The sequence below is a fragment of the Podarcis tiliguerta genome (assembly GCF_965153285.1).
Source record: "Podarcis tiliguerta genome assembly, chromosome: 13".
Classification (NCBI taxonomy): Eukaryota; Metazoa; Chordata; class Lepidosauria; order Squamata; family Lacertidae; genus Podarcis; species Podarcis tiliguerta.
The window spans coordinates 39,267,943-39,293,625 of record NC_139546.1 but is presented as its reverse complement, the minus strand read 5'-3'; the positions used below and the strand labels follow the sequence as shown (position 1 = coordinate 39,293,625).

Genomic DNA, 25,683 nt, shown 5'->3' with positions numbered 1-25,683 from the left:
TTGATGGTACCTCGTTCCCATTGGAAGCATTGGCATTTAAGTCCTCATGACTAACACGTCCCCTGGATTTTAACTGAAGCTAAGGTTTCTGCATTCGAAAGTTTCTGCATTCGAAGTCCATGGATATAGATATATGGGTGTATGAGCTCCAGCATCGCAATGGTTCTCCAACATCTAAGTCTCATCTTAGAACAGGCAGAGCTGGAGAAATGGACATCACGGCTGATTACTGCAATGCATGCTATGCTGGGCTGCCTTTGAAAGACATTTAGAACTTCAGCTGGTCCAAAATGTTGCAGCTAGGCTGCTGACCAGAGTCAATCAGGGGAAGGACCTAAATCACTTATTGCAAATGTTCACTGGTTCTAGCTAATTACTAGGCCTAGTTCAAAGCCCTAAATGGCCTGGGATTGGCGTACTTGCAGGAACATCTTCTTCCACGTTATTAAGGAGTTCTGGAGACTGCTTCCTTCACATCCCACCAGCATCTAAATTACAGTATTTTTTGCTCTATAAGACTCACTTTTTCCTTCCTAAAAAGTAAGGAATGTGCGTCTTATGGAACGAATGCAGGCTGCGCAGCTATCCCAGAAGCCAGAACAGCAAGAGGGGTTGCTGCTTTCACTGCGCAGCGATCCCTCTTGCTGTTCTGGCTTCTGAGATTCAGAATATTTTTTTTCTTGTTTTCCTCCTCCAAAAACTAGGTGTGTCTTGTGGTCTGGTGCGTCTTATAGAGCGAAAAATACGGTACATTTGTTTGAGATTTGGAAGAGGGCCTCCTTGGTGGCTGCACCTAAGCTGTAGAACTGTCATCCTAAGGGCAGCTGCCTTATCCTTCTTGAACGTTCTTCCATTGCTACAGGACCACCGTCTTTTCTAAGCAAGTGTCTAACCTGATAATCTGCTTTATTGTTGTTGTTATTATTATTATTATTATTATTATTATTATTTTACATTTCTGGACATTTTAGTCTCAGCATATCTACTTTTCTATGCCCTGCATTGAATTTTATTGTTTTCTGGACGGCTGTTTCACACTGTGAGCATTTAAAAAACAAACAACAACAACAACTGAAAGGGATATTGCTAGATATATTATTTAATACATTATTTCGCAACAAGTTTAATGAGAGTGCATGCCTGCGCATATAAAGACCTGCTCCTCTACACACTATTTCAAGGGTGAAGAAGGCATCATTGGGCCCAGAGATCCATAGTGTGTTACCTCGGGTTACATATGTTTCAGGTTACATACGCTTCAGGTTACAGACTCCGCTAACCCAGAAATAGTACCTCGGGTTAAGAACTTTGCTTCAAGATGAGAACAGAAATCGGGCTCCGGCGGCGGGGTGGCAGCAGGAGGCCCCATTAGCTAAAGTGGTGCTTCAGGTTAAGAACGGTTTCAGATTAAGAACAGAACTCCAGAACGAATTAAGTACTTAACCCGAGGTACCATTGTACTTTAAATCAAAGGTGGAGAACCTGTATCTCTCTGGATGCCATTGGACTTCAAGTCCCATCAGCCCCTGCTAGCATGACTAGTGGTCTGGGATGATGGGAGTTGTGGTTCAGCAGATTTCCCCAGGAGATCAGCAAAGATAAGCAATGATGGTTGAGAGCGTGGATATGTGATTGCATTGTGGTGCAGCGCTTAGCAGAGGTAGTCAGCCTTTTTCAGCAGGGGGCTGGTCCACCATCCCTCAGACCTTGTAGGGGGCAGGGCTATATTTTGAAGGGGGGGAAAAAGAATGAATTCCTATGCCCCACAAATAACCCTGAGATGCATTTTAAATAAAAGCACACATTCTACTCATGTAAAAACATGCTGATTCCTGGACCACTCGCCCCTGGCCTTAGTTTGCCTACCCATGGCTTAGAGTCAGACCAGGTTCTGGGTTATTAGTCTTGTTTTTAAGTACATATTTTGTGTTTTTTATCTTCCCCTCCCCTTCCCACAAAAGGTTCCTGCTCCCCACCTCAAATTAGGCTGTTAGGACCACCTTCTTTGTTGTAACTCGAATGCAAATTCATATATATATATATATGTAATTCCAGCATATAGGTTCCCAGGCTCTGGCCTCATGAACTATCACCAATTTGCGGCTAATTCTGCCAAAACAAAACACACTCAGGCACTGTCTGGCACCTCACTGGCTGATGAAACCTTGGTACTCCAACAAAAAAGATATCCTTCAACCCTGACGTTTTACCACATCTGACCTTGACAGAATCTAAAATGCGCTTGGCTTTATGTCTGCAAAAGCTGTACAGTCTCAGTCCAAAGATGGTCATTTGACTGTTATTGACATGGCGCCCTCTCTGTGCTTGGCGCCTTATAGAGTGTGCAAGAGGGCAGGTCTCTGCCCCGAGAGGCTTGCAATTCAGCTTGGGGGCAACGCCAGAGGAAGAGGAGGCAGCAAGAATAAATGAACAGGCAATGAAGAACAGCAACAGTTGCAAAAATCCATCCCAGCTTAATTTTTTAATAACGTTCTGCCTTTGCTCATTTGGCTCAGTGGTGCCACCTGCTGGATACTTACAGCCCCTCCGTGTTTGAGAACAAAGTGGGGATGGTTGAGAGCGTGGATATGTGATTGCAAGTTTCACCGGACTTCTATAAAAGAAAAAATTATAACAGTCCAGATTTCTTATAAATCTATAAAGTGGCGTATCCCTCCTATCTTTAAACAAACAAACAAAAATGTATAAAGGTAAAACTTTAAACGGATAAGCATTTCTTATAAATGTTTTAAGTTATAACCTTGTTTTTCATCGCCAAATGTTTCTCAGAAATATGTTTCCTCCCCACCTGCTCCCACCACAAGGTTGTTGGAAGTGTGTTGCTGCTGCTCAAGGCCATTTAATAGGAATCCACCAATGGGGGGGAAGGCTGCAAGGATTATTACTGAGCAGTTTAATCTCCCTGCCTCCGCACCCCAGATTTTTTTCCATGGAGATCAGATCAGCAAGGCCTTTTAGCCTCAGGAGAGCTCTGTGAGGAAGGTCAGGCTGAGAGAGAGTGACGAGGCAAAGCTCAGCGCACCAAGGGAGCTGCTGAATGGCCTACTGGTGGTGATTTGAACCCGGGTCCCTCTGGTTTTTAAATTTGATTAATCAGCCTAGCCATGGTTGCTATGCTCTGCCTCTACAGTTGAAGACAAGGAGGCTTCTGAATACCAGTTCCTGGAAATCACAGGAGGGAGAAAGCTCCTGTCCAGCTTGGGTCCGGCCTTGTTGGTTTGCCACAGGCATTTGGGTGGCCACTGTAGGAACAGGATGGTGGCCTTGGTGGCCTGTTGACCTGACCCAGCAGGGCTCGTCTTCTGTCCCTAAATTCTAATGTTCTTTCTTTACAGGATTATTACACTGCTAGCATTTTAAAGGTTTCACCCATCCATTATGATATCCTCATTCAGGTTGGGGCTGCATGAGTCCAGAGGGATATCTGTGTGGGATATTGCCTCTGATCTTATGGCACTTATCCCATACTTCTCTGATGAAAATAGGGATGTCCTAGTCCATAATAATGATAGTGATAACTTTATTATTATTATTCATATCCTGCCCATCTGACTGGGTTGTCCCAGCCACTCTGGGCGGCTTCCAACCAGTATAAAAAAAATTAATAAAACATTAAACTTTTTTTTTAAAAAAACTTCCCTACACAGGGCTGCCTTCAGATGTCTTCTAAATGTTGTATAGTTATCTCCTTGGCTCGGGGGTTACATAACTTGCGGACGGTCTGGGTAGCAGTGTGTTTTTGCATGCGTAGAATGTGTGCTTTTATTTAAAATGCATCTCTGGGTTATTTGTGGGCTATAGGAATTCATTCATTCCCCCCCAAAAATATAGTCTGGCCCCCCACAAGGTCTGAGGGACAGTGGACCGGCTCCCTGCTGAAAAAGTTTGCTGACCCCTGAGTCAACTCCATACCTCCCAACACTTCCCCAATGAAAATTGGGACGTCCTAAGGTAAAGAGGGACATTCTGGGATCAAATCAGAAACCTGGGCAGCTTCTGTAAATCTGGGACTCTCCCTGGAAGATAGGGACACTTGGAGGGTCTGTCATCCCAAGGGCTCGCAGATGGAGAAGGGAGCCCACAAGAAGGCTGAGGGCCCTTTGGCAGTCTCCATCTGTGGCCTGTTGAGACAGAAAGTCTTGGTAGCAGCAATGATGTTCTAATGAGTGCCAGGGGCAAGCCACCATTTAAATTTCCCACAATGCTTCAGACCACTCTGGTACTGGCCCTCGGCGGTCCGGCAGGGTTTCCAAGCGCCCAGCTTATTTAAAAGACTATGCTCACCGGACGAACTGCACATGTAAATCTGTATGGTGAATAGGGTCAATTAATATGCTTATGTGCCTTACTGAAACCAATAAGGGTATTGCTGTACGTAATGGAACCACTATGGTTGTAACTAATACCTTATCTCGGTGGGGAGGGGTCTTATGTATTGAAGTTCTCACCTGGCCACCAGGTGTATTGTGTATATAGTTTTCACTCAGGTCCACGTCAGTTAATTTAGGCGGGAAACCCTGGGTTGTTGTTGTTACAATGTTGACAGCCGGCTGCCTATAAAAGCAGGCCGGCCGGCTGAGCTGTTTGCTGTTAGTTCAGTTGCAGCTTACTTCTAAAGAACTACTTGGAGAAATCTCTGTGTCGACTGCTATGTCCACCCACAACTTAATAGCTATGTCAGAGACATTGTGGGAAGTCAGCGAGACCAGTCCTCCGGGGATGATCTGAGATCTCTGGGCAGGCGTCAGCAGTGGGGCCAAAGCCTGAGGAACACGGGACCCCAACTCCTGCCAGCCTGGCCAGTGGTCAGGAGGAATGATGAGCACTGCAGTCAAACCTGGAGGACTACAGGTTGCCTAGCCCTCATGGCAGGAGAAGGAAGATCTTCAGCCGCCGCCATTTCAGAAATGCACTGCTGGGTGCGATGGGTCTTTCTGCACACAGCCCCAAATTGCAGAGGACCACAGGAAGCGACCATAAGGGATGCGGGTGGCGCTGTGGGTAAAAGCCTCAGCGCCTAGGGCTTGCCGATCGAAAGGTCGGCGGTTCGAATCCCCGCGGCGGGGTGCGCTCCCGTTGTTCGGTCCCAGCGCCTGCCAACCTAGCAGTTCGAAAGCACTCCCGGGTACAAGTAGATAAATAGGGACCGCTTACTAGCGGGAAGGTAAACGGCGTTTCCGTATGCAGCTCTGGCTCGCCAGAGCAGCGATGTCACGCTGGCCACGTGACCCGGAAGTGTCTCCGGACAGCGCTGGCCCCCGGCCTCTTGAGTGAGATGGGCGCACAACCCTAGAGTCTGTCAAGACCGCCCCGTACGGGCAGGGGTACCTTTACCTTTACAGGAAGTGACCAGACCATGGGTCCATCTTGTTCACTGTTCCCTACACTGACTGGCAGCAGCTCTCTGGGGTGTCTGGCAGAGTTCTCTCCCAGCCCTACCTGGGGATCCCAGGGATTGAACTGGGGACTTCAGATGCTCTACCGCAGAATGATGACTCTGCATTCTGACCCCGGGCTTGATGGTCACCTTGGGGCAGGGAGTGGGGTACTGATGACAGTAGCCGAGAAGCAGGGCCTCTCTTGAGGCGAGCTCTGCTCGGGGTCTCAGCATGGCAGCATGTGGGGCCATCCTTGTCATTTAATGGTATGCGTCACCCGGGAACACTTGACTGTAGTGTGCCTTTCTGTCATTAGTATCTGATACTTCAAAAATCACTGAGAAATGTCAAAATGAGGAGGCTCTCCAAAATTAAGAGGAGGCACCTGCCTACCAAATCATGAATGTGCAAGTGTGGTGGTGAAAACACAAGCGGGGCATATTTTAATCTCGCTCTCTAGCTGTGGCTTTCAAAAATAAATAAAGGAACATTTTTAGGTCCCTGCCTCGGGTGTTTATTTGTATTGTTTTAAAAACCCATCTTGAGTTCTTTCTTTCTGCCTGAGTTCTTACATTTTTTTCTCCTTTCCTCCAACATGGCGCAAGGTGGAAAACATGGCTAGTTGCTGTTTTCATTGTTTTCAAAGCAATTTTTAGCTGTTTGTATTGCATGTGTGAAGAACGCCTGGAGATTTATGATAAAGCCAGTTCGTCATTTAATGCGACAACAATTTTAGCTGTATTATTCTGACTCCCAACACTCTGATTTTAAATGTATTGAGATATTGTGGTTGTAATCCGCCTTGGGGCCCTTGTGCAGAGCAGAAAGCCAGAATAAAAATGTTTTTATAAATCAATACAAATATTGGGCAATACTTCAACTTCCCTACATATAAATATTGTTGCCTGCACCCTTATCTCTGAGCAGCGAGGGACTTCAGGGCTTCCTGCACTTACACAGGGTTTGCTTTCCTTTGAGTGAAGGTCCATGGAGACTGTGGTGTCTTTAGGATATATGGTTTTATTTACACATATATACAATCTGAGTAAAGGATGAAAGCGCTCACAGCATTAATACTCAAACAGATCTTGCTTCTCCATTAGGTTTTCATGGAAGCTCCAAAGCCCAGCTTTGGGTTCAGCACAGAGCAAGACATGTCCTTGGGTTTCCAGTATCAGCCAAGAAATCTCTCTTGATGGAGAACATCATCTAGCAAGGGGAGGTGCGAACAAGCTCACCTCTTTGTCTCCATGGCAGCCTCTTGGGACATGTAAATGACAGTGCTGTACTTAAATGGACAGCCAAGGCCATTACCTTATCAAAGGAACAGATCTGGCTGCTTTCACCTCATAGATTCTAACTTCACATATATCAGAGGTTTGGAAGGGACCCACAGGTATCATGCAGATATCATGCCGTATCTAAGAAGCTACACTTTTTGGAGAGATGCTTCTTGCTGTGTGAGATAAATTTATCGAAGGTTCTTTCTCCACTTCACTGATTATCAGTCTCATATGAACTGATCTGAAATTACTCAAGTCCCGAACAGATTAAAACCACTAAATTTGCTTTTGACCTCCCATATGTTGGCTTTCAGGGACGTGGGTGGCGCTGTGGGTAAAAGCCTCAGCGCCTAGGGCTTGCCGATCGAAAGGTCGGCGGTTCGAATCCCCGCGGCGGGGTGTGCTCCCGTTGTTCGGTCCCAGCGCCTGCCAACCTAGCAGTTCAAAAGCACATCAAAGTGCAAGTAGATAAATAGGGACCGCGTACTAGCGGGAAGGTAAACGGCGTTCCGTGTGCGGCTCTGGCTCGCCAGAGCAGCGATGTCACGCTGGCCACGAGACCCGGAAGTGTCTTCAGACAGCGCTGGCCCACGGCCTCTTGAGTGAGATGAGCGCACAACCCTAGAGTCTGTCAAGACTGGCCCGTACGGGCAGGGGTACCTTTACCTTTACGTTGGTTTTCTGCTGCCAACTAGAATAATTCCGTAGTGGGGGAAATCATGCTCTTTCTACATTTGAAATTTTAAACCTGAATCACCTTGTGGTCATATAATTTCAATTTTATGCGGCAAGATGGGTGGGCTTAGGCAGATTCCATACTTGTCCCAAATTCATAGCAAATTGCTGATTATAAAGTCTTGTTTTGAGTACTTTGAAACCAAATGTCAAATGTGGTATGGACTGGTGCTTTTATTAAAATTTCTTTAAATTGCAACATTTATGAATTTGTTTCTTTTAACCAGTTAGTTACCTGATTGATATAACTAGCTATACCACTGATATTCTTCCTCTTTTCTTTCATAACTTAACTGCAACAGCTTCTATTTTTGGTCTTTTATTATTTCAAAGAAACATAAGTGAAATCATCTGTCATCTCACGATCTGTTGTGCTTGCAGTTCTATAGCTGAAAACTGGAATAAAATATTTACCTTTGGTAACAAGGTCATTTTAATTGCAGGAGTTCTCCCATAAGTTTTCCACATTTGTTTTATTTGTTTATTGCATTTTAAAGAGGGTAAAAAACAAACCACACGTTAATACCCTTGAGAGAAGAGGAACTCTGTACATGCTCAGAGGTAAAGTACTCAAACGGTGGCAATCCTATGCAGATGAAAAAATCTGCATTTTGGTTCGCCTTCCAGACCACTAACGTGCAAGGTTGGCAAATGGGAATTATTCACTTATAAAAACAGAACTCAATTAGCTTTGAGCTATATAACACCATCTCCCGCAATTCCGTTCGGCGGTATGCCTCTCCGCCCCTCCCCTCCTACTCCGCCATATTAGTTGTAGTCCAGTCATTCTCCTTGCGGACCTAGAGGCAAACGATAAAGGCACTGAGAAATACCCTGAAACGGGCCTGGAGGATAGAACTACATTCCCATGATGCCTTTCGCCTCAGCGGCCATCTTAAATGGAGTCCAAACACCTCTCGGAGAACTTGGCTTACACAGGCCTGATCCGATGAGTGAGCAAAACTACCCTTCCCATGAGGCATTGGGGACTCAGTCGCCGCAAGCTGCCATCTTAGCTGTAGTCCAAACACCTCTTAGGAGGCTATAGCGACCAACGGACCCAAGGCGTCGAAGCGGGAAATAAAACCACAATCCCCACCCGGCATTGCGCGGAGCCATTGGCCGCCATCCCCATTGTAGTCCAAACTTCCCCCAGGTGCCCATAGAGGCGGATGTGTCTGAGGTGGCGGAGAAAACTACTTCTCCCATGAGCCCCCGCGCGGCGAGTGTTCCCTTTTGGCCTTCCCGAGACGGCCATGACGGTTTTGTGTGTGTGTGTTATGCGTTCAGTGAGGTGTGTGTATCACTATGTGTGAGTGAGTGAATGTGAAAGGGAAGGAGGAAGAGGAGAGGATGAGAGAGGCTAGGGGAGGAGGAGGAGGAGGAGGCTCCACCAGCACCGTGGGGCCTAGCTCTGTCCCTTCCGAGGAGCTGTGGGGGCGACTGAACCCCACTCCCCGACCTGCCCCTTTGGAGGGGGGTGGGTGGGTTTAAAGGCCCTCCCTTATGTGGGGGGAGGGACAGCTGGGCAGCGCAGAGCCCCCTTGAGGAAAAGGGTGGGGTGGGGGGCACCAGGTTCCCACTCCCCCCTTGAATTGCAGGGCGGGGGGCTGGCAGTGGGGAGCGCCTAGAGGGCCCCACCCCGTTGCAGGAGCAAGGGTTTTGCAAGGTTAACAGACCCCCCCCCCTTTCATTGCTTAGGAGGGGGGCAGAAGGCTGAGAGATCGCTAAGGCAGGCACTGGGCCTTTTCCATCTGGGCTCTGTGTGTGAGAGTGAGGCCAGAGCTATGTCCCTGATTTGAAGGGAAAGGCTGATCATCATCATCATAAATATCATTTGGGGACTGTTTTCACCTAGCCCCCACCCCCTTTTGATTCCCCCCTCCCCACTGCTCTCCAAAGTGCATGGAGATGTTGTTGGAGTAACAAGCCAAGGGGCAAGTCCCCCTTCTCCTCCTCCTCTTCTCCCACCTCCAGTAAGCCCAAGGAGTGGGGAGTGGGCTTAGAGAGGGGAGTGGTCTGCCTACATTTGAAAAGGGGAGGGTGGGTGTTCTGGCAACTAAGGAAAATCTCAGTGGTGGGCAGAAGAGGAGGAGGAGTCAGGAGGAAGCAAGGAGGGTTGGAGGGGGGGTTACTGGAGGTTGCACCGCGCATAGGCAATGCCCAAGGCTCCATCCAAAATTAGGGGTGCAGGGGGTCCCTGAGTAGATGTGTGCTACAGCGGGAGCTTTCCTTGTTATTTTTTAGATGTTCGAGGGAAGGGAAGCCTCCTCACACATCATCCCCTTGTTTTCTCCCAAGGGCAAGGAAGGAAACCGTGGAGGGTAGAATAGGAGAGAGGGGGTGAGAGGACTGGGGGAAACTGCTGCTATGAATCTGTAATCGCCTCTTTGGGGAGATCGACCCGCCCCTCCGACTCTTCTCCACCCCCCTATTTTTGTGGGGGGGACTGAGGGAGAGACGCACGCACACACAAATCCTTCAACAACTGGCTGGATCTCTTCTCTCTCCCCCCCCTCCACTGCCCACCATGACAACAAACCCAGCATTAGAATCGCCATCCGCCCCATGGCCACACAGCAGGTGAGTAGCCCATCTCTCCTTCGCTCCCCGCTCCCAAACCCTTCATGGATTTTAAAGGGGGGGCTGCTCCCCATCTCCAATCTCCTCCCATCCTAAGGCACATTTGGCTGGTGCCTGTCTGTGATATGTGAGTGTTTGTGTAGATATATGTGTGTGTGTGTGTGGTGTGTGTAGCGATTGTAAGACGTACAGCATCTTTTCTCTTTCGGAGGCTGCTGATGGATGAGGAAGAATCTTTGGTGCCTGGATGCGCTTCCCAAAGGTAAGTCCCTCCGCCGCCCCCCATCTCTCTTGGCTTTGCGAAAGAATGCTTTTCAAGGAATAGAGACCCTTGTCCCTTTTTTCCAGGAGCCAACACTTTCTCCCTCCCCCCCCCCTCCCCATTCAACATTTATTCGCTCTCCCTCTCCGACCTCCAACGTGATGCTTTTGAGGAGGACCCCCAGTCGCTTTGCAAAATAACCCCTTTCCCCCCAAATTAGCTGTATATGCAGGGCAGGTCGTGTGAACGCACACAGCATGTGAAAACATCACAACAACTCATATGCAGGGAAGGAGGATTGGGGAGGGGGGAGTGCTGTTAAGCTACCAGGCGGGTTGCATGAATGTATCTGTTGGAGGTGGGATCTGGAGCTTCTAAGCCTCCCGCTCCCCCGGCCCCCCCCCCAAATGCAAGGTACACTATTGTGCTTTCCTCAGTTTCCCCATTCCTTTCGGGATCTCCTTTGTTGTTTTTGTTTTCTTGGGCATTCTCCCTCTTTCCCACCCTTACGTGCTGTCACCTTGGGCTGGATTGTTTTGAGTGGGGGCGGGGGCGTCGGTATTTATTTATTTTTTTGTACCCAAAAGGAAAGCAGGCGTGCGAGCGAGCGGATACCGGGGTGCATCTCTTTTTTTGGCCGGCTTGCTTTTTTTTTTTAACTGGGAAGAGGGGGTCCTCTCCTGGGTGGTGGGCAGCAGCATCTGACGGGCACCAGGGGGAAGCGGAGGAGAGGAGCGGAGTGGCTCCGGGGCGCGCGCGCGTGTCCTGCGCCTGTGTGTGTGGATGTGTGTGCGCGGGGGCAAGCGTGGAACCAAAGTTTCTCCTCTCCGATTTCCAGGGGAAGGAATTGCCGGCCGTAAAGCGCTCCTGCCTCCCTCTCTCTCTCTCTCTGTGTTTCTCATGTTTTAAGCCCTGGGGGAGGGAGGGGAGGGGAAGGGAAGCGGAGGAGAGGAGGGGATGGGCCGTGTCTGCCGATTTCAGGGGGCCCTGGATCCGGGATGGCTCCGCTCTCCCGCCTCGAGGAGCTGCGGGATCCGGAGGGATCTGCCGGAGGAGGCTCGCCCCCGAGAGCTGCCTGGACTTAGAGGCTTTTAAAGGGGCGGCGAGAGCGGAGATGTGTCAAGCAGGTTGCAGATGGCGGAGAGGAGCCGAGGGGAGCCAGCAGCCGGCACCGTGCAGGGCCGGGCTGAGGTGTTCGGGATCCCTTGCCAGGACCGGGCCTGTCAGCTCTGAGGCCATGCTGGGGCGTGATGAGGTATCGCAGCCAAGTTCCCATAGACACCACGGCCCTCTCGACTGCCTGCCTGCCTGCCTCCCACCTGATCCCACATGCGAGGGGGCGGCTGGCGGGCGGGCGGGCGGCCTTAGGAAGTCGGGGGTGCTGCTGGTGGGATGTGTTTGGTGACCATTTGCAAGCGGGGGCACTGTGGTATGTGTGTGTGGGGGGGGGGAGAGCACAGCAAGATCAAGTGGCTTATTCAGGTTCACCGAGGCCTTCTGCCACCTAACCTGTTCCTCCCCCTTTACCAGCTCATCCCTAATAGCACCCCCCTGCCCTAATTTACAAAATATATATCAAAAGATGAAGTGGCGGTGTTTTGCAGCAAAGAACATCAAAAGGTTATGGGCATGCCCAGGTCTGTCCCTCCCCCTCCAGTTTGGGGAACTGAAGTGTTCTGCTGTCTATACCGTAAGTTCATTGCAGGCAGAGGCCATTCAGTGTGGTGCCACCACTTTCTCTTCTCTAATTCCTCCTTGAATCTTTTGGTTTGATGCTTTAGGCCTTGCTCCCCAACTGGGACAGTTCCTCTCCCCGAAATACGTGTTAACTCCCCTTGATTGTATTTGTCCCCTGTTTCCTTTGCTTCTCCCCACCGTGAGAATTTAGGGCAAAATTGGATGTTACTCGCAAAACAGCACTTGCTCAGAAAACACCAGTTCTGCTTCTGCTTCCCTTCCCCCATCCTCTATGTCATACCTGGAAGAACTTTCCTCTCTAACAACCCAGTGGCTCTGTCACATCATTCACTGCCAATGGAGGGATGTGGTGACGTCATGGCGCAAGGGAAGTTCAACTGGACATCATGTAGAAAGAGCAGAGAAGTATATCTGAACCAGCTGTGGTTTTGTGGTCTTTAAAACTTTTCTCAGAGGCCTTGGGATCTAAGTAGTGATGGTGGAGGAGACAATGGGGCCTCTGAGTTTGGTCCTTCAGTTTCAAGCACCTCAGGTCAGGGACCTGCTGTTTTTTTGGTTGCATTACTGTGCCATGTACCTGTTGATGGTGTTATATTAACGATTGTCATCAGCGACAGTTGCTAATGATGCAAATGTAGCCCTTTCCTTTTTGGCTTTCCCTTTCTGATATGAAATCTGTTTTCTGAGTTTCCAGCCTCCTCTAGCCAGCATCCTCCTCCTTTGCCATCTTTCCCCTGTTCCATCTCTCCCTGCTTCAAGAAAGACCCTGTGAAAATAGTTGCTCTTAGATTAAGCAGGTAGTTTTATTTCAGTGGGACTAATAATGTTTTGGGAAGTGCTACCCGTAGAAAAGCTTTCTACAGCCTTGCTTTCATCCTCTGTTTATTACTGTGCGATTTCTCTCCTCTGTATCCTACCCCCCAAAAAGCTCCACTTCCAATCCATATTGACAGGAAGCTCCTTGTACATTACAGTAGTTCTTCCCTTTGTTTTATGAAGGTAGAACTCAAACATCCCATGCCCGTACTACTGATAATTGTCGTTTATCATTTTTGTATCAATTCCACATCTGAGCTGCCAGCTTGGCAAGCAGGCCTCCAGACAGAACTGGGAAATTTCTTTTGAGATACCATGTTGGTTCCCAAGAATTTGACTTGTTCCCCTACCCTCAATCAGTGACTTCTTGGCGTTTCCTTCTTTTCTCTTTTTTTCTAAACCAGATGCTGGTTTCTAGAAGCATGAAATATTTTTCATGCCCTGCCTGCGGTATTTCCTCGTGAAGGTTCACCTTTCAGGATAGCGACATGAAACCTGCAACTGCCTCATTCTAAACCAGAGGTGGGCAACCTGTGGCTTTCCAGATGTTGTTGGATTCCAACATGGCCAATGGCCAGGGATGATGGGAGTTGTAGTTCAGCAGCATCTGGAGAGCCACAGGTCCCCCTTCCTTGTCGTAAACCGCATTAAAGCACATGTTAACATGGCAGCCACATGTTAACAAGTAACAGAGAATCACTCTTTCTTTTTCTTTTTTAAAAAGGTGCCTCCCATAGCTAGGGTGCTTCTGCTGTCCTTCTCATTTGCTGATCTCCCTGTCACTTTAGGAGGGGGAACTCACCTGTTTCCTTTCAGCCCCTTCTATAAAACAGTAGATGGGGGGAGAACCGGCATCCCAGCACTATGGGCTCCTGTAATTAAAGCAGCTGTAAATCGCAGTGTCTTTTGTGACTTTGGTGTAGGCAGGCAGAAGAGTGAGAGCAGTGAAGTCCATCCCTTGATTTAACCTAAAAGGTCCCCATTGAGCTGCCGCATTATTAGAATCCAGCTTCTTTTTATTCCGCTATAGCTTTGTCATTAATATCAGGCTTGTAACCTGCACAGAGTTTTTGTGAGGTGGTTCAGTGTTGCTCTTATTTTAGAGAGAGACAGGCCCGTGGTTGAGCCGAAGTGATGCGTCAAAGGATATATGATGAATCTCTGACAGAGGTAGGATCTGAGTCCATCTTTCTTACCATTGCAGTGGCTCGATCAGCAAGGCATTTCCTTGGATGCCCCGTACTCCTCTGCCGACAGAATAAGACTAAGTAGATTTTATCAGCTGGGGACAACTACATTTTTTCAAGTATTTCAGAAGAGTTACCCTTTTTTAAAAACGCACCCTCCAACCGCTGTAAAAAAATAATTAATTGGGTGCTTTTCCTTCAATAACACAAAAAAACCCACTGCAAAGGTTCTTAGATTTGTTCTTCTTTATTGGCTATTGCTGTATAATTGCATCCAGACCCATGCGTATTCTGTGATTGTATTGGGCATGTGCAAAAGTTGATGTTTAGACAGTGCAGTCAGCATCAGGACCGTGTTTCTAGGTTTGAAAGGTTGCGGCTCAGTGGGGATGAGGGAGCTGTGCTGGATTTTCAGTGATGGGGTGGAGGGGTAGAGAGAAAATCTTAGGGAAATATTTGCTCTCTGTCATGAGCATAAACAGAATAAATAATGTGGAAAGGGGGGAAACTTCTCAATTTTGCGTCATTTACTCAGGTTGCCATGCACCTCAGTTTTTATTGGGGATGAAAATGGAAGCTTTGGTGCTGAACCTTTTTGTTTTGGAGCACAAATATGCTCAAGGTTGCTTCTTGCAATTTTTGCCCTCCCTGCTTGATATTTCCCCCTTCCAAACATTGTTGTCGGTTTCTGATATTTTGACTCCTAACCCATTTTTGTGTGATAACTGTTACAGGGGAGGGAAGTTTGTTTTCCTTGAGAACTCTCCGGAGGCTGAGGCAAACCAGAAGACTCTCGGTTGGATGGGGACCCCTTTTATCACTTAAATTTACTCCCCATATATCCTGCATTTCTCCCATGATGGACCTTAAAACAGCTTATAAAAAGGTGTTGCTGCACAGTCTGCTTAGTGTTAGCAAGGTTTGCTGCTTCGTGTACCTGAAGATCATGTCTTGGAACAAGTAACCCAGGGAAGGAAATAAATAAACTAGAGCCCTAGCTTTCTTTCTGTATTTTTTCATATAGATCAGGGTGCGAACAGACAGAAACAGCAAACCTCTTCCCATAGCACCAGCTGCTTTTGAAAGAAAGATAAAGAGGATTCAAAAGTGGCTCCTCTGTGGGATTGGGAGCTTTGTCCGGAAATGCAGGTGTCCCAAAGCCCTTTTAAGCATGTAGAATTAATTGCGTGAGAAGGATCGGGCTTGTTGGCTTTGTTTGTTTTTGGATCCTAGTCGTAGTTTGGCAACTATCAATATTGGGTTTTATTAAGTTTGGACAGGATCGTAGAAGATTTAAGACTTTTCAGATGCTGGGAAGCAGAGGTTCTAAAATCGCCAATGAGTTTATTTTCTCTTTTTAAAACTTCTGTTTCTGAACTTTGCCGTGCGGTTATATTCAGCAAAGGCTGATTTGCTCTGCATTCTTGGTGCTGATATTGTAATCTCTCTTGGTTCCTTACTCTGCTGTGCGATGTTTCTGAGAGAGCTGAAGGGTGTTATGTCTGTGTATATGTGTAGTTTGTTCAACAGGAGAGCATTTTTAAAAAATTAGTTTTTGTGGCAGTTGGGGCCGGCAAACACATATACCTTTTTCTCCCTGCTCCAGTAAAGTGGTTTGCTCCTAAGGGGTGTGAAGTGTTTCTCCCCTCCCAGTTCTGTTTCGGACAAAATCTAAAGCCATCGCCATATACACAGGCTTCCTGTTTATAACAAGAAGCATGTCAAGAGCTCTCTGTCGCGTGTCCGGAGCATTTCCCTGATCTTGGAGAAGAATGAAAATCCTCTGTGTGTGTGTGTGTGTGCGCGCACACACACACACACACACAGCGATAGCAGGGAACGAGCTGCTGTAGGTGAAGTTGAGCAATGCAGTCTGTGGCAAAATGAGAGCTGCAAAATGAGGCTCTTGATTGCTCGCACCAAAGAACCAGGCCTGACTGAAAAGTTCTGCAAGACGTCCGGGTTTGTCGTGTGACCTGTCCTAGCCTAGACGGCGATGGGATGCACTGCTTTGCTGCTCCACCCTCTGTGGGGCACTAAGGCTTAGAGTTGTGGGCCTACTGCAGACCCCAAGTTCCCTGAATCTGCCAAACTGCAGGTGCATATTGACGCTGGACCCCTTGTCCCTTCACCCTTCCCAAAGCTGGGAGGGACACCAAGGTGTCCTGATGTAGTGGGTTGCCCCAATTTCACTTTGAACGGGTGCAATATTTCTTGACCTGAACTGTTCATTCCATGATGCCTTGATGATGGGGACGTCTGCTCTCTGCATCTGCCCTGTTGCACAGGGCTGATCAGCTTTGTCTGCACCCTCCTTTTCATCTTTGCTTGGCCCTTACATGACATCAGATGTAGGGCAGGTGGCCTTGGTGCGTCCATCATGACCTTGCAGGCCGCATTGGAAATCTTGGCAGTCTTAGCTAGGCCTGTGAGCAAAGGGTTTCCACCGCTCCAGTTTCTTCTTCCAGCGCATTGCATGTTTAACAGTTTCCTCCCCTTGACGATTATGCCAGGATCTCTTGTTCACTTGCTTTTGCGTTTCAGTTTGCCTCTCTCCTCTTCACCTCGGCGGCTGCCGCTTTCCTTGCCCACCTGCCTGCCCGCCTTGGAAAGCGGTGGCTCGCTCATCGCTTGCGCACCTCTCTCTCTCTTTCTCTCCCCTTGCAGCCCAGAGAGTAGCTGAAGCGGGACGTAGCCAATGTCGTCCAGCAAAGGGGCGGGGGCTGGAGCTCGCCGGCGGCGGACGCGGTGCCGGAAGTGCAAAGCTTGCCTGCGGTCGGAGTGTGGGGAGTGCCACTTCTGCAAGGACATGAAGAAGTTTGGGGGGCCAGGGCGCATGAAGCAGTCCTGCCTCCAGCGGCAGTGCACGGCGGTGAGTGGGGAAGTGGGAGGGAGGGTGGTTTGCGGGGTGGGTTTCTGTCCAGGGTTTGGGGCTGCTGGTCCCCCGACTTCACCATGGCAAATAGAGGGGCAGTTTGGCGCAGATTGGTAACGGAGGTGCAAAAAAACCCCCCCATTGGTTTCATTAAAGTTTTCACGGAAAAACTAATATGCCCAACGGCAAAGTGGTAAGGCACTGGCTATCCAATAGCGGCATTCAAAGTGTGTGTCACTATTCGCTCCAAAATGAACTGGACTGCCATGCCGTATGAGAGTCCAGAGTCATCTCTGTTAACTTATAGGAGAGGACACTAAAGTTCAGTAAAGGTATCTTCTTAGATCAGTGATGGCCACACTTGGCCCTCCAGGTGTTTTTGGGCCTACAACTCCCATCATCCCTAGCTAACAGGACCAGTGGTCAGGGATGATGGGAATTGTAGTCCCCAAACACCTGGAGGGCCAAGTTTGGCCATCACTGCTCTTAGATGATTCCTCAACGTCTCTTTTGTTGTGTCAATTTCTCTAAAAGAGCCAAAGACCATACCTTTCATCGCCAACCATCCAATGTGGAATATGAACTGTGTTTCCAATTATGTCCATTTTCTAACTTTCCTGCCCATGAAAGAAACATGACAAGTGATTTCTGGGTTAATTGCTTGAGATGTGCTGTGATTTTAAATTAGCTAAGAAAATTTGAACGTGATTTTAAATGCAGCATAAAGTTTCTGGTCCTTAGGATTGTGAAGGTAAATGCTGTCAAGCCTGCATTGCGGGAGTTTTCCTGGTTCTCTCAAGGATTGAGGCAGGTCATTAAAAATGCCGGCCGCATCTCTTTTCAAAGTCCTCATTCTTGCCGCATGTTCCTGTCTCTTCTGGCTTTGCGTGTGACTCTCAGATATGTCAGACGTGTAGAAAAAAAGTGTGGGGTACAGTTCTAACCGGGGTTTAATAATTCAGGATGCAGGTGGGGGGCTTGGCATGGAGGAATTCTCCATGTTTACAAATATATCTGCATCTGTGCAAGACTGCTCCCTACATATAGAAAGCTTGTATGTTAGGAAGGGAGACTTGAAAAGTGTCCTGCCCGACATGCTGACTTACGACCTTCTGCATGCAGGATTTGTATTATTATTATTATTATTATTATTATTATTATTATTTCTATATAGGAGGGCTTTCACATACTCAGTTTGCCTCACGTGCTCTCTGATGTGTCAGTGCTGTCCCTCGAGCTATTTTACTGCATGTTGGAACCTGCTGAGCGTTGCATGTAAAACCAGATCACATCATGTGAGCGAGTGAGGAACTTTGCAGAGGAGCTCTCTGCATCTAAACAGCTGCCATGTCAGGCAGAAGAGCTGCAGGTTCTTCTTGCAAGCCGGCTTTTGCTTGCAGGGATGGAATATGTTTGTTTGTATATGTGAGCATTCGAAGATGCCTCCGTCTCCCAGTCCTGGAATTGTGCAGCCCGGGAACTGAGTTTATCACATGATTTGGGTTTCTTGTTTCACATGTTTTGGATCTGCTTTCTATAGGCTGCAGGAGACTTGTTTGATTTGAAGCAAAAGTAATCTTTGATCTGTTTAGATGCTGCAAGCCGCAGTTATTCTAGGAGCCTCCCGTCCGATCATTTCTCCCCAGTCTCATAGAAGGTCCCATAGCAATTGCTGAGTGCTATTGTTTCCCTGAAATATCTGTGGAGTGGCTTGTCCTGTGTTTCAAAGTCTTAATGCCAGTGATTGCCCCTCTTATGAAAGCTCAGGAACCCAGTGCTCTGTGTATGTGTGTGGGGTGTGTGTTCCTTGTGAAAGAATTACAGAATCATAGAATTGTCGAGTTGGAAGGGATCACGAGGGAGCCTTCGAGGCAAAGCAGGAACCTACCCAGCGTGGGGCTTGAATCTGCAACCCTGAGAATAAGAGCCTCGTGCTCTACGAACTGAGCTACCCCAGTTCACATAGAACGTGTTTTAACCAATACTTCTGATGCAAAGTTTAGAACTGGGCATTGCATCGCCTGGAAACGATGCCTTATGAAGAACGGCTAAGGGAGCTGGGCATGTTTAGCCTGGAGAAGAGGAGGTTAAGGGGTGATATGATAGCCATGTTCAAATATATAAAAGGATGTCACATAGAGGAGGGAGAAAGGTTGTTTTCTGCTGCTCCAGAGAAGCGGACACGGAGCAATGGATCCAAACTACAAGAAAGAAGATTCCACCTAAACATTAGGAAGAACTTCCTGACAGTAAGAGCTGTTCGACAGTGGAATTTGCTGCCAAGGAGTGTGGTGGAGTCTCCTTCTTTGGAGGTCTTTAAGCAGAGGCTTGACAACCATATGTCAACCAACACTCTGATGGTGTTTCCTTCTTGGCAGGGGGTAGGACTCGATGGCCCTTGTGGTCTCTTCCAGCTCTATCATTCTATGATTCTATTCATTCAGTGGCGAAAAAATGCAGTGCGTTCCCACGAGCACAATGGATTGGGAAATTGCCAAAGATAGGCTTCTTCAGGCATCTCAGCTGCATGGGAGAGCCGCTGCACGCATCTAATGTACTGTCGATTCGTTGACTTTTCCCGCAGTTCCTCGTTATAACCTGTTTCTGCGGGGTGGGAAGGAGCCTCACATGAGTGAACCCCCATCCCTGCCCCCGACCCTCCACCCCTGCCCCTCACTTCCCACCCCTCTCTCGTTGCAGCCAGTTCTACCTCACACGGCCGTGTGCCTGGTGTGTGGGGAGGCCGGGAAAGAGGACACAGTGGAGGGCGAAGAGGAGAAGTTCAACCTGTCGCTGATGGAGTGCACCATTTGCAACGAGATTGTGCATCCGGGCTGCTTGAAGGTGAGGGAGTGAACGAGAGAGAGAGAGAAACTGGCCCTTTCAAACGACAACAACAACCCCACTCTTTGGGCCTAACAGATGCTGTTACCCCTTTTCTCTTTTGCAGATGGGGAAAGCCGAAGGGGTCATCAACAACGAGATTCCAAACTGTTGGGAATGCCCCAAGTGCAAGAGAGAAGGCAAATCGATGAAAGTACGTCTGGGTCTGCTTTGCAGTGCGGTGGGGGCGATGGAAGACCTTTGCACGCCCAGCCCAGTGTGGGCTGGGGGGGCCATCCGTGCCCTTCCAGGCCAGCCTTGCTTTGGGAGGCTCTGTGTGTATGTGCTGGGGAGGGTGGGCGTAATGGAGCCAGGTTTGTGTGCGTATCCTTTCAGTTTGATTTTGCCCTTTGGGCTCCTTGCCTGAATTAGCTGCTTCCACATCCAGGTTAGGCTCCCAGGTTCTGTGCTTTTCCCTCGCCCCCTCCCAGCCAGCACCGGGGGGGAGTGATGGATGGTTGTGGGGCCCTGGGTGCAGGGAATAAGGTAAAGGTAAAGGTACCCCTGCCCATACGGGCCAGTCTTGACAGACTCTAGGGTTGTGCACCCATCTCACTCTATAGGCCGGGGGCCAGCGCTGTCCGGAGACACTTCCGGGTCACGTGGCCAGCGTGACATCGCTGCTCTGGCGAGCCAGAGCTGCACACGGAAACACCGTTTACCTTCCCACTAGTAAGCGGTCCCTATTTATCTACTTGCACCCGGGAGTGCTTTTGAACTGCTAGGTTGGCAGGCGCTGGGACCGAACAACGGGAGCGCACCCCACCGTGGGGATTCGAACCACCGACCTTTCGATCAGCAAGCCCTAGGCGCTGAGGCTTTAACCTACAGCGCCACCCGCGTCCCGGGTGCAGGGAATACGCGGCCTGAAATTCCTCACTCCCGTTACTCCTGCTCAGTAGTTCCTGTTGTCATGTGGAAATAAACTCTTCTCGAGGCCTGGCCCACCATCCTCAAAATAAGCAGAGCTGCTTGGTAGAGTCATGCTTCCAGACCTCATGAGGCAAAGGGGGTGCTGAACCACTGGGGCCTCAGATTTCTCCCCAGTGAACCGTCACCTGTTTGCAACCGGGTCTCTCCTCCCCAACCAGGGTCTTCTGTATCTACATATGTATTTATAAAATGGCATTCCCCTAAAATGGGGCCCTAACAGCTTGTCTGTGGAGAGATCCACTCAGATCTCCTGAGGAGGAAGTTACGTACAGCAAAGGCCCTGTCCCAATTCAGAGCAAGTTTTATTTTTTCAGCTTCCAGATTCCAAAAATGAGGGGTGCTAAAGAGTTGCAACATGACTTGAGAATTCAAAAGTTATTCTGGTTTAATTACCGTATTTACTCAAATGTAATGGGTAATTTTTTGGGCCAAATTACGTCGTGAAAATTAGGGTGTGCATTAGATTTGATGGCGCATTTACATCCGCCAGCAAATACTTTTTTGGCTCCAAGGTTTTGAAAATTGAGGTGCGCATTAGATTCGATGGCACGTTAGATTTGCGTAAATATGGTAATATTTATTTTACTTACCAAACAAAACTAAATTGTGTGTAAAAGACATAGAAATCATATACTGTAAATGTATTATATAATGTTTTATAAATTAGTATTGCATATCAATACTATTCTTAATATTATTATTTATTTTTATTTAGCATTAGCTGACATGTTCAGAAGATAAAATTGAAATTATTTGATTCTTGGAAAGCAACTTATATGCTTCTTCGCCAAACATAGACTCGCCAAGCTAAATGTTATCCGGTCACAAAAATAAATATCAGATTTGAATTCCTCACGCTCAGAAATGTATTAAGACCCCTCACTGAAGAAATTTGCAAAAAATAAGTTTTGCCCCCTAAATTGACACTCCCCTACATGTCCCAGCCAACTGTGTACCTCCAGGAGGCAAAGGAATGTTGTGGTTGACGTTCTGCTGATGATAAATATAAAAGGGCACATTTCCCATTTTGGAAACGGTCCATGAGGAGCAACATTTTGAAAAGGCTGTCGTGCTTTGCACAGACAGTGGTGATGTCTCCCCTGCCTGCCTTCCACCAGTTCTTTCCTGCGAGTGCCTCAGCACGAAAAGATTTCAAGAAATCAAGGTGGATTTGATTTAAATCACAATTTAAATCACTAGTCAGTAAAATTTGATTTAAATCATTTTCTTACAGAAAGACTCGTTCTTGCTGGTAGAATCTTAATATTTACAACCAGATGAAGGTTTCATTTTTGGAATAATAAATTTTCAAAGTACTTTTTACAGTTATATCAAAAATTACTGATTTGTTTATATTATTAGAAACACATATACAGATAATTATGAAATTATTGTGAGGTTTAATAAGTTAACTGTTTATATTTGGACAATGTTTTCTGCTGTACTTTATTGGAAGGAGAAAAACAATCATTTCCTTAATAATAATTTAAACAATTTATTTAACTAAAGCAATAACATTATAGCATATGTATACATGTTTGTTAACTGATGCGATTAAACAATTAAAAAAAAAACTTAGACCGAGTTTTAGCACACACGAAAAACTTAAAACAAATGACTATAATGTAATTTAAATAGAAAACTATCTTTAGAAAGATTTTTCCTCCAAAAGCATTTTATTTTTAAAATCCGATTTAAATTGTTAAAAATCTGATTTTTAAAAAACTTTTAAATAAAAAAAATCATTGATTTTTATCCACCCTGCAAGAAATGCAAGAATCTTATTCTTTCTGCCTTCCTTTTTTATCCTCCTTTGGAGTCCCTGAACAAAACCAGTGTCTGGCTCTTTGTCTGCCGTCTGGAAAACATCTTTACGTTCACCCACGCTCAAGGACAACTTGCCGTGTTTAAAATAAAACTCCCCACATGTGTTGAGCCGTCTGCAAGGGGCCGCATCCTGCTGCTGTCGGGTCTGTGCCCAATGCAGGTGACCCCTATCCTGCTGCTCTTGAGAGTCCTCTCACTTTGGCCGAAGCCCATCCCACCGCCCCCCTGTTCTCTTCGGGTGGCAGGAAGCGGCTGGCAGGCTGCTTACCTTCTTCCTCCCCTCTCCTTGCTCCATCTTGCACGTAGGTGAATTGTGGCTGCCCGCTAACTGCCCCTGCCCCTCTCCCCTCCTTGCGCCCGCAGGACTCGGGCGACGGCACGGGGAAGCGGCGTTCCGACAACGGCGAGGACGGCGTCCGGTGGAAGCTGACGGACGAGCCTGCTCAGAACAAGAAGAAGTTGGCGCCGGCGCCGCCTTTGCCCCCGCCACCCACGGAGGAAAGCCCGGTTCAGGCCGGGACCCACAAGCGGAAGAAGGAGAAGGAGCTGCCACCCCCAGACACAGGGCCCAAGAAAAAGGTCAGAGGCTGCCGCTCTGTCTGACGGATGTTGCGTGCCTGGCCAGGGACCCAGGGCCCTCTCCTGGGGTCTCCAGTGTGGTTCTGGGCACCACAGCACCCCCCTGAGACCCTCCTTCAGTGCTAACCAAGCCCCTCTATCTTCCTGCCCCCTTTTCTTTTTTTACAACGCCTTTCAGGATCTCCCCCCCCCCCTTTTGGCGGGGGATGGTTTGATTTCAAATCAAGGTGATTTACATTGGCAAGGTGTCAAAGGGCGATTTAAATCATGGAGCCCGTTCCTCAGATTTCCAAATGTGTTTCTGAGCCCACTAAACGTGGAGGACCTCTGGCCTCCTAGGATCACCCCACTAGAAGACTCCAGCTGGATCATACCAATGGTCCATTTTGGCCAAGCATCCCATTTCCTCGCAGTGGCAGACAGCTGCTTCCAGGAAGGCCATGAGCAATATGCGAAGGCAATAGCCCTTTTCGCTGAGATTCTGTGCCCTGCTGCCTCCGAGCGGGGAGGTTCTTTCTGACACCCCTTCTTTCTTTTGACCCAATGGGGTGGGGGCCAGAGGAGGGACAAACGGCTGTTCCTAGTGATCTGAACTGATGGCTTGCAGAGGCTTTTGAAATTAGGCCTGAGATTGCTTAACATGAGGTTGAGCTCTGTTATTCCTTCCTACTGAGAGTGAGATCCAGGAGTTCCAGTTCCCTCCTGGCACATTGGAGCAGGAATGGAGCATGTGTTTCAGCTCCAGAGCCAGATCAAGAACTGGCCTGCCCTCAGCACCCTGCTTGGGGCAGGTATATGGGGCTGCCCACCTATCAGTCACTGGGCATCGGGTGGCAGCTTCTCAGACCCAATGATTGGTGCTGACAGTCAGCCCTGCTTTGTCCATTTGCAAGTGTGGTTTACATTGGACCCTGCAAATGGGCATTTTTACTGAGTTGTTGATCAGGCTTATGGTTTTGGTCTTCTGCGCTGACCACACTAAGAGGGATGGGCAGAGGGGAGAGCTATCTCCTTCCTCCAGAACATCCCATCGCACCGTTTTTCTTTGTTTCTTTACACCCAGTAACTTGCTGCACCTTGATGGGACAGCCTCCCAGCTTGCCCTCATTCCCAAAGGCTTTCCTTTGCCCTCAGAATCCTTATTGGGTCTTCTGAATTAGAGACACTGCAGCCCAGAATTCCAACAGTCTTCTCTTCTCTCTTGCAGTTAAAAGGCACGCGGGAAAAGCATTTGAAGAAGGTGAGTGCTTGTGAGTTTTCTCGCCCAGCTTGATTTTATGGAGCCAGGCCAGGATAAGATAACAGGGGGGTAGCAGGGGGAACCAGGACACGGAGGCTGTGCGGAGAGAAGTGGAAAGGGAGTGACCTGCTTACCAGCATGTGAGTGCACCTTGTATTTCTCTAGCACATTTGAGCAAGACGTGCGCCTGTTCTGTCCACCAGCATAGCTCTTGCACAACATCAGGTCGCAGAACCTCCATTCCATCCTCCTCTGTACAGTATCAACCCAGGAAGCTGCCTCATGCCAACTCAGATCATTGGCCTGCCTAGTTCAGTCTTAATCTGCACTAACTGGCAGCGGTGCTTTCTAGGATTCGAGGCAGGGAGTCTCTCCCAGTCTTACTAGGAGAAGTTGGGACTTTCTGCATGCTAAGCAGATGTCTGACTGCTCAGCTTTAGCTCATCCGCTACCTGGTCTCAAAAACACCCCCAAGCGAAGAAGAGTCCACCCCCCACCTCCTGGGGCAGTTGTCTTTCTGCCGTCAAACAGCTTGTGCTGTTGAGGAAGTTTCTCCTAACATTTAGCTGCAATCAGCTTCCCTGACGTTTCCTTCTCCGTCCTCTAGAGTGGCAGAGGCCGAGCCTGCTGCATTTTCACTGGGCAGAATGCCGAGCCATCTCCCAGGTCCCAATCCCTTTCATATAAACCCCAGGGGGCTGCTGTTGTCAGATTCCAAACGGAGGTTCACACAATTCAGTGCACGTTTTTCTCAAGTCGCTTGCATGTCCTAAGACGCATCTCTCTCTCTCTTTAGCTCACTTGAACTTTTGTGTATCTTTCTTTCTCTCTCTCTCTTCTCTGCCCGCACCTTTCCTTTCCAGGCCACTGAGCAGCAGCCCGATGGGAACAAGTTGCAATCCATGCAGACCTGGAGCCGCATGGGCAGCGGGGACTTTGAGGTGAAGGGCACCATCTCCCACCCCTCCATCCACTTGAATCAGATCACCGCCAGCGACTTAGAGGTGAGAGGTGGGGTTTAGCTGGGGCGCCTGTGAGTGGCTGGCAGCCTTCAGGCACGTAGGAAGAGCCTTGCCCAATCAGACGTAGGGGAGGCCTTTTGGGAAGCCCGAGTGGGTTTCTGCAATGCCTGGTACCTGCAGAAGCAGAAGCAGTTTCATGTGGTGAAAGGAGAAGAACAAGTCCTTGGTTCTGGCTGAGGCAGTAGATAGGAGGTAGCTGGGCAGCAGCAGCCTTTTCCTGTTTCAAGGCTGAATTTTATTTGTTTATTCTATCCCACCTTTTCCCATGGAAACAGACGGCAGCAATATGTGGCTCGTTTTTGATCCCTGCAGCAGCCCTTTGACGTAGATTAGGCTGAGAGACGACACTGCTCCCAAGGTC

At 48.3% G+C, this 25,683-nt stretch overlaps 2 protein-coding genes across 4 annotated transcripts in view; one reads left to right on the top strand and one right to left on the bottom strand.

Moving 5' to 3' along the window:
* LOC310662829 (pyrin domain-containing protein 1-like) overlaps window positions 1–25,683 on the bottom strand; it is a 742,864-nt gene that overhangs the window by 295,760 nt on the left and 421,421 nt on the right. The gene's annotated exons all lie outside the window — the stretch shown is intronic.
* FBXL19 (F-box and leucine rich repeat protein 19) overlaps window positions 8,561–25,683 on the top strand; it is a 34,398-nt gene continuing 17,275 nt past the window's right edge. The window contains exons 1-8 of one of the 3 annotated variants that reach the window (XM_083409862.1): window positions 8,561–10,000; window positions 10,212–10,262; window positions 16,631–16,835; window positions 19,539–19,682; window positions 19,789–19,875; window positions 22,845–23,060; window positions 24,268–24,300; window positions 25,164–25,304. In XM_083409862.1, coding sequence (XP_083265988.1) covers window positions 16,662–16,835; window positions 19,539–19,682; window positions 19,789–19,875; window positions 22,845–23,060; window positions 24,268–24,300; window positions 25,164–25,304 — 795 coding nt within the window. In that variant the 5' untranslated portion in view covers window positions 8,561–10,000; window positions 10,212–10,262; window positions 16,631–16,661. Of the gene's footprint in view, window positions 10,001–10,211; window positions 10,263–11,149; window positions 11,518–16,630; window positions 16,836–19,538; window positions 19,683–19,788; window positions 19,876–22,844; window positions 23,061–24,267; window positions 24,301–25,163; window positions 25,305–25,683 lie in introns of those variants that run through there. The other 2 variants (XM_083409864.1, XM_083409863.1) reach the window with 2 other exon arrangements.